The 16,688-nt window shown below is 40.0% G+C and overlaps 2 protein-coding genes across 2 annotated transcripts; both read left to right on the top strand.

Moving 5' to 3' along the window:
• Window positions 1-1,892: 1,892 nt before the first annotated feature.
• pwp2h (PWP2 small subunit processome component) lies at window positions 1,893-9,341 on the top strand. The gene is made up of 21 exons (XM_026302049.1): window positions 1,893-2,039; window positions 2,334-2,446; window positions 3,133-3,227; window positions 3,318-3,417; window positions 3,897-4,040; window positions 4,136-4,271; window positions 4,403-4,635; window positions 4,782-4,925; window positions 5,065-5,135; window positions 5,279-5,415; window positions 5,627-5,775; window positions 5,925-6,072; window positions 6,164-6,314; window positions 6,661-6,841; window positions 6,999-7,146; window positions 7,316-7,424; window positions 7,772-7,837; window positions 7,938-8,156; window positions 8,386-8,536; window positions 8,714-8,788; window positions 8,965-9,341. Exons 1-21 carry the CDS (start codon window positions 2,022-2,024, stop codon window positions 9,134-9,136), a joined length of 2,760 nt encoding a protein of 919 aa, XP_026157834.1. The 5' UTR covers window positions 1,893-2,021; the 3' UTR covers window positions 9,137-9,341.
• Window positions 9,342-9,829: 488 nt separating this feature from the next.
• Window positions 9,830-16,042, top strand: eed (embryonic ectoderm development). Its single transcript, XM_026302057.1, has 12 exons — window positions 9,830-9,967; window positions 10,883-11,035; window positions 11,330-11,422; window positions 11,659-11,724; window positions 12,124-12,249; window positions 12,482-12,563; window positions 13,640-13,731; window positions 13,945-14,078; window positions 14,189-14,294; window positions 14,541-14,699; window positions 14,866-14,939; window positions 15,568-16,042. Exons 1-12 carry the CDS (start codon window positions 9,848-9,850, stop codon window positions 15,692-15,694), a joined length of 1,332 nt encoding a protein of 443 aa, XP_026157842.1. The 5' UTR covers window positions 9,830-9,847; the 3' UTR covers window positions 15,695-16,042.
• The last annotated feature ends 646 nt before the right edge of the window (window positions 16,043-16,688 follow it).

Genomic DNA, 16,688 nt, shown 5'->3' on the forward strand with positions numbered 1-16,688 from the left:
AAAAGAGAAATTCTAGCACTGTGAGAAACTTAGTTAATTGGTAGGTTGTTTTTTTTTTTCTTGTGGCACAAGACGCTGTTTACTAAGTTGTTTTTGAGATATGTATTTGTTCACCCTTTTAAATTAAAAAATCATAAAAATTGGACTTTTTGTCCTTCTGCCAAGTGCTAAACCATCCATGACTTTCTTCTGACCTCCTTCAGCCATTACTTACTGTATCTCTGACTTTCCGTTTGTTTCTTGCACCGCTCCTTTTCTACGCGTTTGCTTGTGTGTGTGCTGTGGTTGCCAGATGATGAATAATTCAACAAGGCTTTTAAACGTGGGCCAAGACAGGATTGTGTGAGGGCCAGTGAGGAAACCAGGAGACAGGACTACCCTGCTGCGTTCTAGGTATTCCAAGTGTGTCAGTTATTTTCAGCAGGACGTTTTGTTTTCATTGTACCTAATGAGTGTGTATAGATATGTCATGTGTAAATGATATCTAGATTCTACACTTGCATTCACTTGATTTAATATATTCTTACGATATTAGGTTTATATGATAGATAACAAAGGGTCAAAGACAGAAATATGTCTCACTCAGTTTGCAGTTTGGGTTTGTTATCTTCTCTTTTACCTGGGATCAGCTTCAGTCCTCCCACATGACCCTGAATCGAAGGAGTAAGTGGAACATAATGGAGGGACGTTTTAACAGTTTTTACACTTTTTTGCCCTCATGGTGGCGCTGTGGCTCCACTGGCACAGCGTGCAATGTGTGTGGTTCCTGATTATTTTGGGAACAGCATTTGTTAAAAGAGCAGTTTAGTCAAGGGAGATTAACACATCTGGTTAGAGGGAGTTCTTTCCAGTGGCTGTGGGTTCAAGTCCTGTACTGGCTGTTATGTTTTACTTGGTGTCTACACATGACTACAAAAACAGTGCAGCTGAACCAGGAGTCTGCTGAAACCTACATGTGGCCTAATGGACAAAGTGTTTGATTGTAGTTCAGAAGCTTGAGGTTTGAAACCCTTTGGGATGAGAGTATAACAGCTTCTAAAGCTTCAGCCCTGCACTCACTGTTTTATTTGTGAGGTTTCCTGTTTATTTTATAATCAAATTATGTTAAAACACTCACTCAACTTATGCTTGTTAGCTCAGCTGGTTAAAACACAGGTCCAGCAATAGTCATGTCATGGATTCAAATCCAATATTAGCCATTAGCTTTTATTTGGTAATGACGTCCAACATTTTATGTGAGTACATGATTACAAAAACACTGCAGCTGAACCATCATTCCAGTCAAGACCATATGTGGCCTAGAGGACTAAACATCAGATTTCAGCTCAGAAGCTTATGAGGCCAGGTCCCTTTGGGGTTTGAGTTCACATCTGACCTCTGAAGTGTCTCCTCATATATACCATCAAAAACATATGTAAAATATTTTCTTGTTTATTTGTTTGACCGATTCTTTCCAGGAAGAAATTATGTTAGAAGGAGCTCAGCAGTCAGGTGTGTTAGCTCAGCTGGTCAGAGTGTGGTGATAATAATACTGTGATTATGGGCACTCTATGCTTACAGCATCTCAAGTGAATACAAAACAGTGTGGCTGAGCCAATTAAAGGAGCATAAAATTAACTGGTTCTGAAATGGGAGAAACATAAACACTCTTTTTCTTACTGGTAAATACACCAGACATACAGTGATCTTATGAAAACAATACAGATCTTTAACGAGAAATTAGAGGAGGACCTAAAAAACAAATATAGATCATTTGGACCTGTTTTCGATGTTGTTGTTTTTTTCTTATTGGGCTGGATGCATTTAAAATCGAGATGCTTTTCTTTTACCCTCCGTGTCGACAGGGGGCGCAGTGTTGTCTCTTTAACGCAGCTCAAACCGGATGTGTCAAGTGTCAACAAAATGCAAACACGTGTGTTGAAGAAGAAGCACGTACGTTAGCTCTGTATTATCGCTGTAACCGGGTTTTTAAAGAATTAGAAAGTAGATGAATGCGCTTCGTTTAAGGAATATTCAGAAACATGAAGTTTGCCTATAGGGTAAGTATGCTACTGTTAGCTAACTTGGTCGTGTTTGCTTGGTAACACAACGTCAGACCAAACTCCATTCAAAATGTATTCAGCTCTTATTATCGACAAAAGTATAAACCACACGTTACATTTAAGACTGTTAAGTTACGGCTGTTAAGAGTGTTAGCACAAATACTTTAAATCGGCCCATATCTGTCATAACAGAATTTGGTTATGTGTTGAATTCATATCTTTTTGAAGGCACTTTGTCCTCAGATGGAATAAGGACTCAAGTGTGAGACAACCATTGTTTTTATTTTGCAGTTTTCCAATCTGCTCGGGGCAGTCTATCGTCAGGGGAATTTGAATTTTTCCAAAGACGGCAACGCTGTGATCAGTCCCGTTGGAAACAGAATCTCTATCTTCGACTTGAAGAAGTAAGTCACGATAAGAAAAGCTTGAGATAATTAACAGAGAAGAACAAAAATTGGCAAAGCTGATTTAAAAAAAAAAAAAAAACAACAAAAAAACATTTTCTCCATTCACGTGTTCATGTTATGAGAAAAATTGTATTATAAGAGGTGTGTCTTTTGTACCAGACCGGGCTTATAAATTATGCATAACTTTCAGTTACCAGGTCACATGACCTGGAAGTTATTGAGCAAAAATGTCAACTATTAAATATAAAAATTCATTAAATAATTAATGAAGTGATATATTTGAATTGAAAGAGGTGTGTCTTGTGTGGCCAGACCAGGCCTATAAATTATGCACAACTTTGAGTCATTAGGTCACATGACCTGGAAGCTATTGAGAAAAATATCAATTATTAAATATAAAAATTCTTAAAAACTAATAAAGTCATATATTTGAAATTTTATTTATTAATAATTTCAATGACTGTGGGCCACTGATCTTTTCATATACTTTTTCTTGTAACATGAATACCTGTTATATATACCTCTACTTCATTTATTATGTTTTTATGCTGAATTTTAAGTATTAAAATCCCAGCTGTTAGCCTTTTTGAAATGTAGTGCATTAAGACTTTGTAGTAAAGACTGTGTTTTTTAAATGCTAATCTTTGTAAATCAGCACTAAGAATTTCTCCTTCGTCTTGCAGCAACACATCTGAGACTTTGCCTGTCTCCACTACAAAGAACATAAGATGTGTTGGTCTGTCTCCTGATGGGAACTTGGCAATTGTGGTGGATGAAGGTAAATTTGACTGAATCAAACTGTGACGTTTGATAAGAACTAGTGTCTTGTTGCAAAGCAAATCCAAATGAGTGGCTGTGTGTCATACAGATGGTGCAGCACTGTTGGTCAGTCTCATCACCCGAGCCGTCCTTCATCACTTCCACTTTCACAAACCTGTGAACAGCATCTGTTTCTCACCTGATGGCAGGTAAGTAGCTCGGCTCTGGAGCCCTCAATGAAACATCAGCACCAGTAGTTACAGCAGTTCACGGTGTCTGGATTCTGGGTTTTTGTAAAAGAACTATAATTTTGTGTTTGATTGTGCTCAACAGAACTCTGGACTTTGCTAGATTTTTAATTTCTTCTTTTTAACACCGTTGTCACTTCATGTTGGTGTGAGATATGGGATCTGTGCTGAGATAATAGCAGCATCACAGCATCATTTATTCACTTACTTAACTCACAATGTGATAAATATGGCTTTTTAAAATTCTGCTTAGTGTTGTGACCCTAAAGTGAGAGAACTTAATAGAAAGTGCTTCTTTTACACTTGGCATCTGTTTTATGTATGCTGTGTAAAGAAGTCACCAAAAATGTAATTCCACAAATGTAAATGATGTTTTCTGGGTCAGGAAGATAAACCTGAACAAAAGGTGCAGCTGGGCTTTGCTTGTTTTTCTCCCTCAGGAAGTTTGTTGTCACTAAGGAGAATGTCGCTCTGATGTACCACGCTCCTGGGAAGCAGCGGGAGTTTAACGCCTTTGTGTTGGACAAGAGTTACTACGGCCCATACGATGAAACCACCTGCATCGACTGGACAGACGACTCCAAGTGAGCAACAAAGTTCAGCTGATTGTTAGACCTCAAAATGAACAAGAAGCCTGAAGCTGAGAAAAAAAATAAATAGTTTTGACTTTTCTCCTCAGGTGTTTTGTGGTTGGCAGCAAAGATATGTCAACGTGGGTGTTTGGTGCTGAGCGCTGGGCCAACCTGATCTACTATTCTCTGGGTGGACACAAGGACGTCATCGTGGGCTGTTTCTTTGAGAAGGACAGCTTGGATGTGAGTTTATTTTTGTTTTGCACTAGTTTATTGATTTAGGTTGGATGTACAAATGTGGAAATTATCAAAAAAGAGATTCAGAAGAACATATAAACATGTTTGTAATGAGTGTGTTTTTCATGTGTTGGCAGCTGTACACGGTGAGCCAGGATGGGACACTGTGTGTATGGGAGAGCGACACTGAGCTGGATGGACTCGTTCTGAAGAAGAGCCAGAACAAACCCAAATCCCTGAGACAGGAGGAGGAGGAAGATGAGGAAGAGGAGGAGAGGATGGAAGGACAGGAGGGAGAGGTAATCAGAGGGAAAGCTGAAGCTCCCAAAGAGAAGAAGACTAAAAACGTTCGATACAAGCAGAGGAGCAAGTAAGACACGTCTTCCTTTTCTTTTTGTGGCTGATTTTGTCTGTACCTCTTTTTCTGCAAATGTAATAACAGTATGAAACACAACAGCTAAAGAAACTAATTCATTTGCAGCTCAGCTTTGTTTCCTTTTGCTCCTGCTCTTGTAGACATTTCTTCAACAAGGAGGGGGACTTCAACAACTTGACTGCTGCTGCCTACCACAAGTCGACTCACATCCTGGTCACAGGCTTTGCCTCTGGCATTTTCCATCTGCATGAACTGCCTGAGTTTAACCTTATTCACTCCCTAAGGTGAGAACTGTTTTTATTTGTGAAGAGATGAGAACATACAGAGAAGAAATAAATACTCATTGGGGGGTGATTTTGACCATCCCTGTTTTCACATCTGAATGACACGTTTATTTGGTGTTTTGAACATTGCTCCATTCAGTATTTCTGACCAGCGAATCACATCAGTGGCTATAAACAGCTCTGGAGACTGGATTGGATTTGGGTGCTCAGGTGAGAAGTTCGTTTTCACCTTTTATTCATCATATTTTACTTTTTGTATTTTTTTCACTGCAGTTCTGTGCACCTTTAGGATCTTCAGATCCATATCTTTAGGTTTTCTTCAGTTTTTCATTTTTGTTTCACTGCTGTTTTAGGGATGGGTCAGCTGCTGGTTTGGGAGTGGCAGAGTGAGTCGTATGTCTTCAAGCAGCAGGGACATTTCAACAACATGGCCTCTTTGGCTTACTCACCAGATGGACAGTACATTGTAACAGGAGGTGATGATGGCAAAGTGAGTGTTCCACACATTCTTAAATAAATCTCAAAAAACAAAAGAATCCAAATATTTTTGCATTTTTAGATCGTTAGATTGATATGTAGTTCTATGAATCATACAACTGTGCAAGCTTCTAATTTGAATTCCAACCCTACACAGAAGCAGCTAATTGTTGCTGATGCTGTGATGGTTCACATCTGACGTCATACTGGTTTGTTTTCATCAGGTCAAAGTGTGGAACACCAACAGCGGCCTTTGCTTCGTCACCTTCACAGAGCACACCAGCAGCATCACCAATGTCACCTTCACCTCCAGCGGCTTCGTCGTCGTCAGCGCTTCTCTGGACGGGACACTAAGAGCATTCGACCTGCACAGGTAAACTTACAGAGAGGCCAGACAGAGAGGGAACTGGGTTGAGTATGAACTACTGTTGGTTGTCTTATTGTGTGTGTGTGTGTGTGTGTGTGTGTGTGTGTGTGTGTGTGTGTGTGTGTGTGTGTGTGTGTGTGTGTGCGCGCTTATAGGTACCGAAACTTCCGAACGTTCACCTCACCTCGGCCTGCACAGTTCTCCTCGCTTGCAGTAGATGTCAGCGGAGAGCTGGTGAGCGCAGGAGCCCAGGACTCCTTTGAGATCTTCCTCTGGTCAATGCAGACAGGCAGACTGCTGGAGGTATGTACCTGCAGAAGCAGAGTCATTAATCTGTCATTTGTAGCTTATTACGATCTAACGCCCGAATTCCCCCTTCTTTTTCACTGGCTAGGTTCTTGGGGGCCACGAGGGCCCAGTCAGCTGCCTGTGTTTCAGTCCAGTCCAGTCCATCCTGGCCAGCACCTCGTGGGACCGCACTGTTCGGCTGTGGGACATGTTGAACAGCTGGCAGGTCAAGGAAACGCTTCCCCTCACCTCTGATGGTAAATAGTACTTGGCAGAACTACAACTCCCATTGCTTCTTGGCAGCATCATCAGTATAATCTGTTTTGATCTTTCACTCTTAGTGGCTTTAAATTCTAGTTGTTTAAACCACCGTGTTTCCAACTGTGTTGAAAATGACATGTAATTTAGAGTTTGTCATCTTTCCTGTGCATATCTACAGTTTTAAAGAATGTAGAAAATTATATGATATCAGCAGATCTCCAGTTTTTTCCCCATAAATCTCCATTTTTAACTAAAGAGAGAGATTGAGGGCTTTGAAAGCTACATATATGACCATTAGTTTGTGTCTCTCCAGCCACATTCATTGTGCTTCTTTGTTCTTAGGATTGTATGTGACTTACCGCCCTGATGGTCAGGAGCTGGCTGTGGGCACCCTCAACGGTGAGATCTCTTTCTGGAACCCAAATACGGCGACACAAACCGGCTCTGTGGCTGGCCGCCACGACCTGGAGATGGGCCGCAAAGAGACGGATAAAATCACAGCCAAGCAGTCCGCCAAGGGCAAGTGAGTGAAAGAGAGGAGGGGTGGGGATGTGAACATGTCCTCAATTTGTTTTATTTGGTTCTGGTCATACCCGAAAAATGTAATTGATGACTTTTTACAGGACTTGTGACAGCACATTGATTCAGGTTGGACTTTTTGTTTCTTATTTGACATCAAGGTCGTTCACGTCGTTGTGTTACTCTGCGGACGGGGAGTCGATTTTGGCCGGAGGTCAGTCCAAGTTTGTCTGCATCTACAACGTGAAGGAGCAAATGCTTATGAAGAAGTTTGAAATCTCCTGTAACCTGTCGTTTGATGCCATGGAGGTACGTCCTCAGACGTGACTCAGTCTCATCTTATCTGATTATTTACATACAGAGTCTGTGATATAAAATATATCAAATTTGACCACCGTTTGTCTTAAGATGATGCACAGCACTCACATGGAACCATGCTGCATGTCTCAATCATGCTGTGGTCCTGTTTTACTGTCAGGAGTTCCTGGACCGACGAAAGATGACAGAGTTCGGCAGCCTGGCTCTGGTGGATGAAGGAGCTGGGGATGGAGACGGGGTCAACATCAGCCTCCCTGGGGTCAGGAGAGGTATGATGCTCCCTTCAACACTCAGATCAGCTGTAGTAAAGTTTATAGTGCATCTTTCTGAAGTAAAATTACACTGAATTTGCAGTGAGACCAAATAAAAGGAGACGCTCATTTGCTTTTAAACCTAAACATGAACATCAAGGTTTTGGTGGATCTACCTTTTCTAACCATACTGAGGTGCTTTATTTGTTAGAAATCAACTTTGGAAATGTAATCACCTTTATTTTATTTTATCTTTATTATTTTCAACAAAATGGTCATAGTCACGTTTTGTCATTTATTCCTGTTCCATCATCCTGTGTTGTTTTTGCCCTCAGTGCAATTCTCTCTCTCTGACTCTGTTAAAGGTGACTTGAGTTCTCGACACTTCAAGCCAGAGATCAGAGTTAGCTCACTGCGGTTTTCTCCTACTGGTATGTTTTCAGCTTACGGTTCACCTGTGGTTGACTGCTGAAGAAAACTTGAGTGTTAAATGCATGAAGTAAAATTGTCCGGGTGTCCTCCGTCTCTTAGGTCGTAGCTGGGCGGCCACCACCACCGAGGGCCTGCTGGTCTATTCCCTCGATGGTTCTCTGGTCTTTGACCCCTACGACCTGGACTTGGATGTGACACCAGGGAGTATACGCAAGCAGCTGCGTCTGCAGGAATGGGCATCAGCCATCGTCCTGGCGTTTAGACTCAATGAAAAAGCCCTCAAACAGGAAGTGCTGGAAACGGTGCCACATGAGCAGAGTGAGTGAACGTCCTGATTCACTCTTCAGTCCGGTAGTAGTAGTTTAGAAGTGGATAACATCTACCTAAATGACAGTTTTAAGGTAGATGTTATAGTTACTAATATAAAATCAGGCTGTTAGTGGTTGTTTGTTCTTGAGACACTACTGGGATTTTTTCAGTGTTTGAATTTCATAGCACTGAAGCAGGGTATATTGATTGATATGGGTTTTGTGTGTTTCTGTTGTAGTTCCAGTGGTTTGTGGCTCTCTTCCTGACATTTATGTCGAAAAGCTGCTTGGGTTTGTGGCGACATGTTTGGAAAAGTCAAGTCACCTGCAGTTCTACATGACTTGGGCCCAGAACCTGCTCATGTTGCATGGACAGAAGCTTAAAAACAGGTCTGACCCCAGCCCCTTTAGCACAGTTTTTATCAGTTTGAAATGATAATGTGCTACAAGATTTGAGGAGTGAGGACAACCTAGACATTTACTTTGGTGTTTATTGGAAGTAAGTGAGTAGTTTGTCTGTGTTAATATTGTTTCTGAGTCACTGTAATTATTTCTTGTGGTGTGCAGGTCCGGAGCCATACTACCCACCCTGCAGGCTCTGCAGAAGAGCATCCAGAGACACTTTGATAATCTGTCCAAGCTGTAAGTCTCAAAATTAATTGCCACTGAACCAAGCAACACATAACATAAGATAATAATGGACTAAACAGCATTTCCCTACTTTCCTTGACCCAAAGTGCAGCTTTTTAAAACTTATATTTCCTCGTCTCTGTTACCTAAATGTCTTCATGTTACGGATGTGTGTTTTCTCTTTACAGGTGTGACTTTAACATGTATAACATTCGATACACGGTGGCCCTGTCAAAGCAGAGGGGCATAAAGAGAGCAGCTGAAGAGGACAAGGAGGGAGAGGAGGACGAAGAGGACGAAGAAGACCTGTCTGATGAAATGAGCGAAGCCTCTTTAGAGGATGCAGAGATGTTGTTGTAGGCCATGTTCTGAAGCCTGTTGGATATCACCAGAAAGAAAATGATAATGTTGGACTGTAAAAGCAAGCAGATTGTTATTTGCTTTGGAAAACATTAGGATTGTAAACTGTTTTTTAAATTAAATTTTGTATGTAAATGTGCATGTGTTTCTTTCAACTGCATTTGTTTAATTAAAGGCCGTGTTCACAGGTTACCCCACTTGTTAACTGAGTAGACCTCAAGAGTTTAATCGATACCTGTTGTTTGCTTCAGCGCATAGAACCTGAGCAGATGTTTGATGACTGGAAATACTGGTGTCAAGAGCCTCTAACGACAGTAATAAAGTTAGATGTTGGATGTTAGCCTGCTGGTATATACAATTTAAAAAATTTAAGTGAAAAAAGGTGAGCTTAACCGCAAAAATGGGCCTTTAACCATCTGGACTCCACGTCTCTCTGGCATCCAAAAAATTAACAAAAGCAGCAGAGCTACAATTACCTGTAGTATATAAATGAATATTTTTATATATACAATATATAACTGGTGCAAATATGAGTGAATGGAGAAATGAAACGGAGAAAAGAAAATCTAACCTGTAAATATTTGGTCATTTTCCATCAGGAATGGAAGGAATTCTTATGAACTGCCTGAACTACAAAATTAGATCGAATTAAACTACCACACCCAGCATTACTTGCGGCGGCAGAGCGGAAGAGGCGGAGTTTGAACCAAAATGAGGGAAAATAAGAGCATGTCCGAGTCCCCTTCTCAAGCGGGAAAAGAAATACCGGCGAAAAAGCAAAAATTAAGCAGTGACGAGAACAGTAACCCCGATTTATCAGGAGATGAGAATGTAAGCAGTTAAACCGTGTTGTTTCTTTGGCGACAAGTAGCTCATAATTAGCTTTGAGCGAGGTAGCATCGAGCTAAGATAGCCTAATAGCTAAATGAGCTAGCTAGCAGCTTTGTCCAGCTATACCGGCTAAATTCACTCATCTGGTCAAATTCCGAATGAAAGCAGTTATCAACCTGTTTACTATCTACAAAATATACTACACAGAGAGAGGTTTGCACTCATTGTCTTTGTATTTATGTACACTCACAAATGTCGCGTCCTTTGGGCTCAGACAACGATAATTCACGTGTAAACTGAAGTTAGCACAAACGGTTAGCATAAATTAATCTGAGAAAGGGTTGACAATAACTAAAATATGAAGAGTTAATTTCATCCTTTCCCTGGATAAAGGAATGATGTTATGTTAAAACACTGCTTTCACTAAGACACGTTATAACCAATATGAAAGGCAGAAGTGTGAGAAGCATCTTGGATTGTAGCTGTTATTATTTAACAGTTTTCAGCGGATACAGACCACAAAAGTAAGTGTTTCATGTTAAACCTGCTGTGCCAGAGTTAAACTCTTCAAGGTTGGTGCCCATGGACTTTTTGGGGAAGATGTTGGTGCTAAATACAGCACCAAGATGCAAGAGCAGAGCCATCTACATTTTAGTGTTATAGAAGTGCATAGGTAGATATAACTGGATGCACATTACTATGTGAACTAATATGATCTGTGTGCACGTTAATAACATGTCTACAAGGCTTTAAACACCAGACAGATGGCAGTGAAAATTATTGTCATTGTAATGATTCATTTTAAGTCTCAGGGAAATAAAGTTACTTGGACTTTTCATTTTAAAATTGTAACCAGACTCATTTCTGCATTCATACAGATAAACATACATCACCTGTATTTTTGTGCCTTTGTAGGACGATGCTGTAAGTGTTGAGAGTGGGACCAATGCGGAGCGGCCAGACACACCCACTAACACTGCCAACGCCCCGGGCAGAAAGAGCTGGGGCAAGGGAAAGTGGAAGTCTAGGAAGTGCAGATATTCTTTTAAGTGTGTCAACAGCCTGAGGGTAGGTACATCTACCACCCTGCACTGTGTGTCTAGCCTCGCTTTTATATTTCTACTAAAACTTATTTTCTAGCCTTTAAGTTTTTTGTCCCATCCAAATTGTTGTGTCCCCACTCCTCAGCATAGCAAGTTGTTGTTCTCTATGCTGTAATTATCTGGGTTATACATTCTGGTTCATTGCAAAATCCATCTTAACCTTTGCACTTTCTTGGAGTGCTGTGTGATTACTCAACATTCTTAACTTGGTTTACTTCACTGTCTGGATGTTATCGATAATCACGTAATGGTTTTACAGGAGGACCATGGCCAGCCTCTTTTTGGAGTTCAGTTTAACTGGCATAGCAAGGAGGGAGACCCACTGGTGTTTGCCACAGTTGGGAGCAACAGAGTAAGTGAGGATGATGATGATGATGATGGATTTATTTTAGATATACATTTCTGATATTGACTGTTGCCATATTAAAGCATTTGCGCAACAGTGTTTAAGAAGCGGTTTTATAACCTTTAATTTGTGTTAACTTACATATTCACATCAGAACATTATGCAAGTGCTTGTGTTCTTGGCAGTGTTTTGTTTGTGGTGTGTTTTTCTGTTCTTAACCAGTTGTGGCTTGTCTTCACTAGGTTACTCTGTATGAATGTCACTCTCAGGGAGAAATTAGACTGTTGCAGTCTTATGTGGATGCAGACGTATCCTTTCATTTGGCTCCTTCCTTATTTGTCACAGTTTCCATCTCACAGGTCCTATTGTTCCTGTTTTCAGCAGCTATCATATAACCTAGATGACAGAAGACTAACAGACATAATTCATTCCTTGTCACCTGAGTGAAACCAAAACAATGTTTGGATTATGATAAGCATACTTGTAACATTCGCTCATTTAAACAGAGTTAAAAGGAAACATGAAACATAGTGTTGGTGGCATTGCTCTTTTGTTAAGCTCTTGAATTGTCCTTTTAAAATGAAAGTCTTTCTGAATGTAGATCTGAGTCCATATGTGGATTATAGACCAGAGTATAAATACCAGCTAGCTTTAACAATCACTGGGATGCTTTTTACTTTGATTTCCTTGACTAAATATGTCATAAGGCAGATGAGAACTTCTATACTTGTGCCTGGACTTACGACACCAACACAAGTCATCCTCTGCTGGCTGTAGCCGGGTCCCGGGGTATCATTAGGGTTATCAACCACATCACAATGCAGTGCATCAAGGTACATTTCATCTGTATTGTCGCATGCATTGTTGTCATAGCTAAATCTTCTAAGTGTAACTGCCAACAATGTCTATAACTACTAGAAATACATTTTAGTAGTTATAGACCATCCACCAAAAACATTCCCTCTACATAATTTTAGCTTGACACTATTCTCAAGTTAATTTTCATTACAAAAAACATGTCAATTAAAATGATCTCAAATTATAACAATTTTTTTTCAAACCCAGCATTATGTCGGTCATGGAAATGCCATCAATGAGCTGAAGTTTCATCCCAGAGATCCAAATCTCCTCCTGTCTGTCAGCAAAGGTACAAATGTTTAATTAATCATAAGCACATAGAAAAGCCTCTATGAAGAACTGGGTGTCAACATATTCCTTTTTAAGGTGCATACAACAGCAGTGATGCAGGAAAAGCCGATATATGTTATGCCATAAAATCACTTTGATGCTATTCCAGTAATTTGTTTCTGCCTTTAGTGGCACAAACACATCCGTAAAAACAATCAAAGGAAGTGGGTTACAGTAGGTGTACCCAGAGCATAACAATGCTGAAAGATATAAAGTATAGTTAGTGTTTTTATTACTATTTTATCGTCTTGTGGTTCCTCAATCTAAAGTAGAAGCAGAAGGCACTAGCTGCTAATTTGATAAGGGCCATATAAATGGCAGAAAACAATCTTATTTAATCAGGTGAGTGTTGACTGGGCACATGTAATGTTTTCTCAGCAACATCAACATCATTTAACATAAAGCTGTTAAACACATTAGGCACTTTTCAGACCAAACTTAATCCTGTGAACCACCCCACTGAAAAGCGGACCTGGGAACTACAGACCTTAATGGCCGTTTTTCCTGTTTGCATTGATGTCACCAGTAGGAACATTGAAGATCCATGAAGATCTCTGAGTTTTGTCTGTTGCATAGGCAGTCAAGACTTTGGCATTGGTCCATTTGTGTGTGTGTGTGTGTGTGTGTAGGCTACCTACTCTTAAGTAGAGCTAAAAAAAAAAAAAAAGTCCCTCATAAAAGTGTGCAAGGAACTGTTATAGTTCTCACTTCCTACAGTGCAGAAACGCAAAATAGGGGAAATTCCTTAAAGGTTCTAAGAAATAAGAAAACGTTCCTTCAGTCTGAAAACACCTATTTAAAGCATGTATGTGTCCAGAACATGCCACAGCTTGTTTGGTTGAAATTTGACCAATGTAACTGTGGCGTCATTCATTGAATTTAGCTGCTTTTTGGTGCCGCAAATGAAAAATTAGATCATAGATCAACACATCTTAAGTTTAATGGTGGAAAATAATAATAATAGTTAAATTAACTCTTGATTCCTGCCAGTGATATATTATATTTTGAATGTTTGTTTTGTGCCTGTTCCCTCAGATCACGCCCTTCGTTTATGGAACATACAGACAGACACGTTAGTAGCAATATTTGGCGGTGTGGAAGGTCATCGAGACGAAGTCCTGAGTGCCGTGAGTATCCTGAAAATACACCATGCATCGGCACCGCATACACTGATGGTCCGACCCAAAGAGTTCTTTAGGTACTGTTAAGGGGCTAAGAGAGGAGTTATCGTACAACAACAAACAAAAGTTAACATACAAATCACATCAAGTCTGATGATGCAGTCCCTTCAACGTGTACTTTAAAAAGTCTTTATGTAGCTTATTTGTGTCCCTCTGCAGGATTTTGATCTCCTAGGTGAAAAGATTATGTCATGTGGGATGGACCACTCCCTGAAACTTTGGAGAATCAATTCAGAGAGAATGCAAAAAGCCATTCGTGGATCTTATGAGTACAACCCCTCAAAGACTAACAGGTAGAAAATGTCAAGTTTTATCGATGTAGACTTGTCATGCTATCAAAAAACTTTAATTTGAAACGATATTAAACATAGGCAGACTGATGTCATGATTCTTTGTTCTTTAGGCCCTTTGTGTCACAGAAAATTCACTTCCCTGACTTCTCAACACGAGACATCCATAGAAACTATGTGGACTGCGTGCGGTGGCTGGGAGATCTCGTTCTTTCTAAGGTAAATAAGTTTTCAGACCGTTAGACGTTTTGAAAACCTAATTGTGTTTTATAATTAAGATACATTTCAATAAATTTTTTTTGTTTTTAGAAATACTTGCACATTTATTGAATATCCAGACAAGACCAATTGGTTTGTATTGCACCTTGTTAACAACAACCCACTCTAGAGGCCTTTGTAGAAGATGTGAAAGCTGGGATAGTTTATTTTGAACATATTTAATTTTGTTTCCCCATGTCATTTCAGTCTTGTGAAAATGCCATTGTGTGCTGGAAACCAGGAAAGATGGAGGACGACATCGACCACATCAAACCAAACGAGTCAAATGTGACGATTCTGGGGCGCTTCGATTACAGCCAGTGTGACATTTGGTACATGCGCTTCTCCATGGACTTTTGGCAAAAGGTGAAGTAGTTTGTTTTTCGTTTGCAGCTGCTTATATAGTCACTTTACATGTCAAAGTTTGAATTGTAAAGGCTTTGACAGATGAAGAATGTACAGTTTTGGTAATAAAATCACCAGAGTTACCGTCTCTCGCCGATTGAGCTGTCTGTCGTGATGCTGGTTTCAGATGCTGGCTTTGGGAAACCAGGTGGGAAAGCTTTATGTCTGGGACCTTGAAGTGGAAGACCCACACAAAGCCAAGTGAGTACACAGCCCTGGATAAGTGATCACAGCCAGCATATGGCTCCAGTTACGCTTGGTGGCTGAAAATGTAAGCTATGAATCTAATTTAATACAAGTTTCACACCAGAATGAGGTCTTGTCATCAACGCTGCTGAATAAAACTGTGGGTCCAGATGGGAATGACACAATGAACGAATGTGTTTGATGGCGCAGGGTCCAAAAACGACCTGTCAGTATTATAATTCGCTGATTGCAACTCACAACCAGCCTTAAGTGTAAAGACATCAGCTGTTGGTTGTTGAAATTTGAAACATCTTGGCGCTTTGAAGTTTGAGTGTGTGTGTGACCTCCACTCCTTTTCTTTGTCACATAATACAACTGTTATTTGTCAATGAAATATGTGTTGGTATCAGCTTCTCAAATCACACCCAACCCTTGAAGTCATGTCAGTTTTAGAGATATCAGTTAACAGGTCAACAGACTAATCAGTTATGAAAAGAATCAAGTCATAGCCCTGAGTTAATGGAATAGGACTAATCATTAATCAGTGTTTCCTTCTAAGTTCGCTGTTTCTGTACTAGTTTTTGGGAATCGGGGATTATGCCATTCAACATCGCAGGATAAAATTCCTCTTTCTGCTCTCCAGGTGCACCACACTGACTCTCCCCAAATGCACTTCCGCCATCCGACAAACCAGCTTCAGCCGCGACAGCAGCATTTTGATAGCCGTGTGTGACGATGCTTCGATCTGGCGCTGGGACCGACAGCGCTGAGAGGTTGTGATGGAAACAAAAGTCGCTTACCCCTACCCTGCGTGTTGTACAAACCTACACTGCAAAAGTTGTCTGTCTGAAGATTTTGTCTGGTGTGTGGTTTAAATATACTGTATTTTCTTAAAGTGAGAGCTCATGGTGGTGAGACGGTCTGTTGGTATTCAGGCCAAAGCTTATTTTCATTTCATCTTTGTCTGCCAGGATCAGGTTGACAAGGGAATATTTTATATCACAGTGGTGATCTGGAATTTATTCCGTTTTAGATGAAAGTTTTTGAGCCACAAAAAAAAAAAAAAAAAAAAAAAAACGCAGCTAGGCTTTGTAGATTTTTTTTTTTTTTTTTTTTTTTTTTTTTTTAAATTTGAAGAAATATGTATTATAAAAGCATGTTGGTTAAATATTTAACTCATTAGCAGAGGTTCCTCTCTGTGGTGCCTTCTAGCTTCCTATGCAGTCTCACTCAATGAAAATTCACAATAAATCAATAAACACACTTTCAGTTTTATGCAAATTATCCATTATCTCAGCCGTCTGGCAGAAGTTTGTCACTTTCTGGATCAATTTTTTTTTCTTTTTTTCTTGCTTTGCTTTAATGCCCACCACCCATCCACCCTTTACACAAACCCACTTTGACTATTGCATAATTGACAGTATACCATTTGACATCAGTGCTGCAAATAAAATGTTTTTTGTAAATATATAATCAAGAGTCAGTTTGTGCAGTTGAGAGTATAGTGTTGGAAGTAATTTTTAGCAGTATTTTTATTTGTGTATCTTCAAAACAGGTGGCAGTTACATTAAGGTAAAAAGCAAACTCTTATTTTGAAAATCATCCTGTTTTTGCTGGGGGGGTGGTGATGGGCGCTTTTTGCCTTTATGAAATGCCTGTACTTGAATTTATTTTGACTTAAATAAAACTTATTTTTCTACAGATATGACTTTATTTCTGTAACCAGGCTCATCGAGGCTTCGTGTTGGTTATTAAGAAAATGCT

This window comes from Mastacembelus armatus, chromosome 2, assembly GCF_900324485.2.
Source record: "Mastacembelus armatus chromosome 2, fMasArm1.2, whole genome shotgun sequence".
In the NCBI taxonomy this organism is placed as follows: Eukaryota; Metazoa; Chordata; class Actinopteri; order Synbranchiformes; family Mastacembelidae; genus Mastacembelus; species Mastacembelus armatus.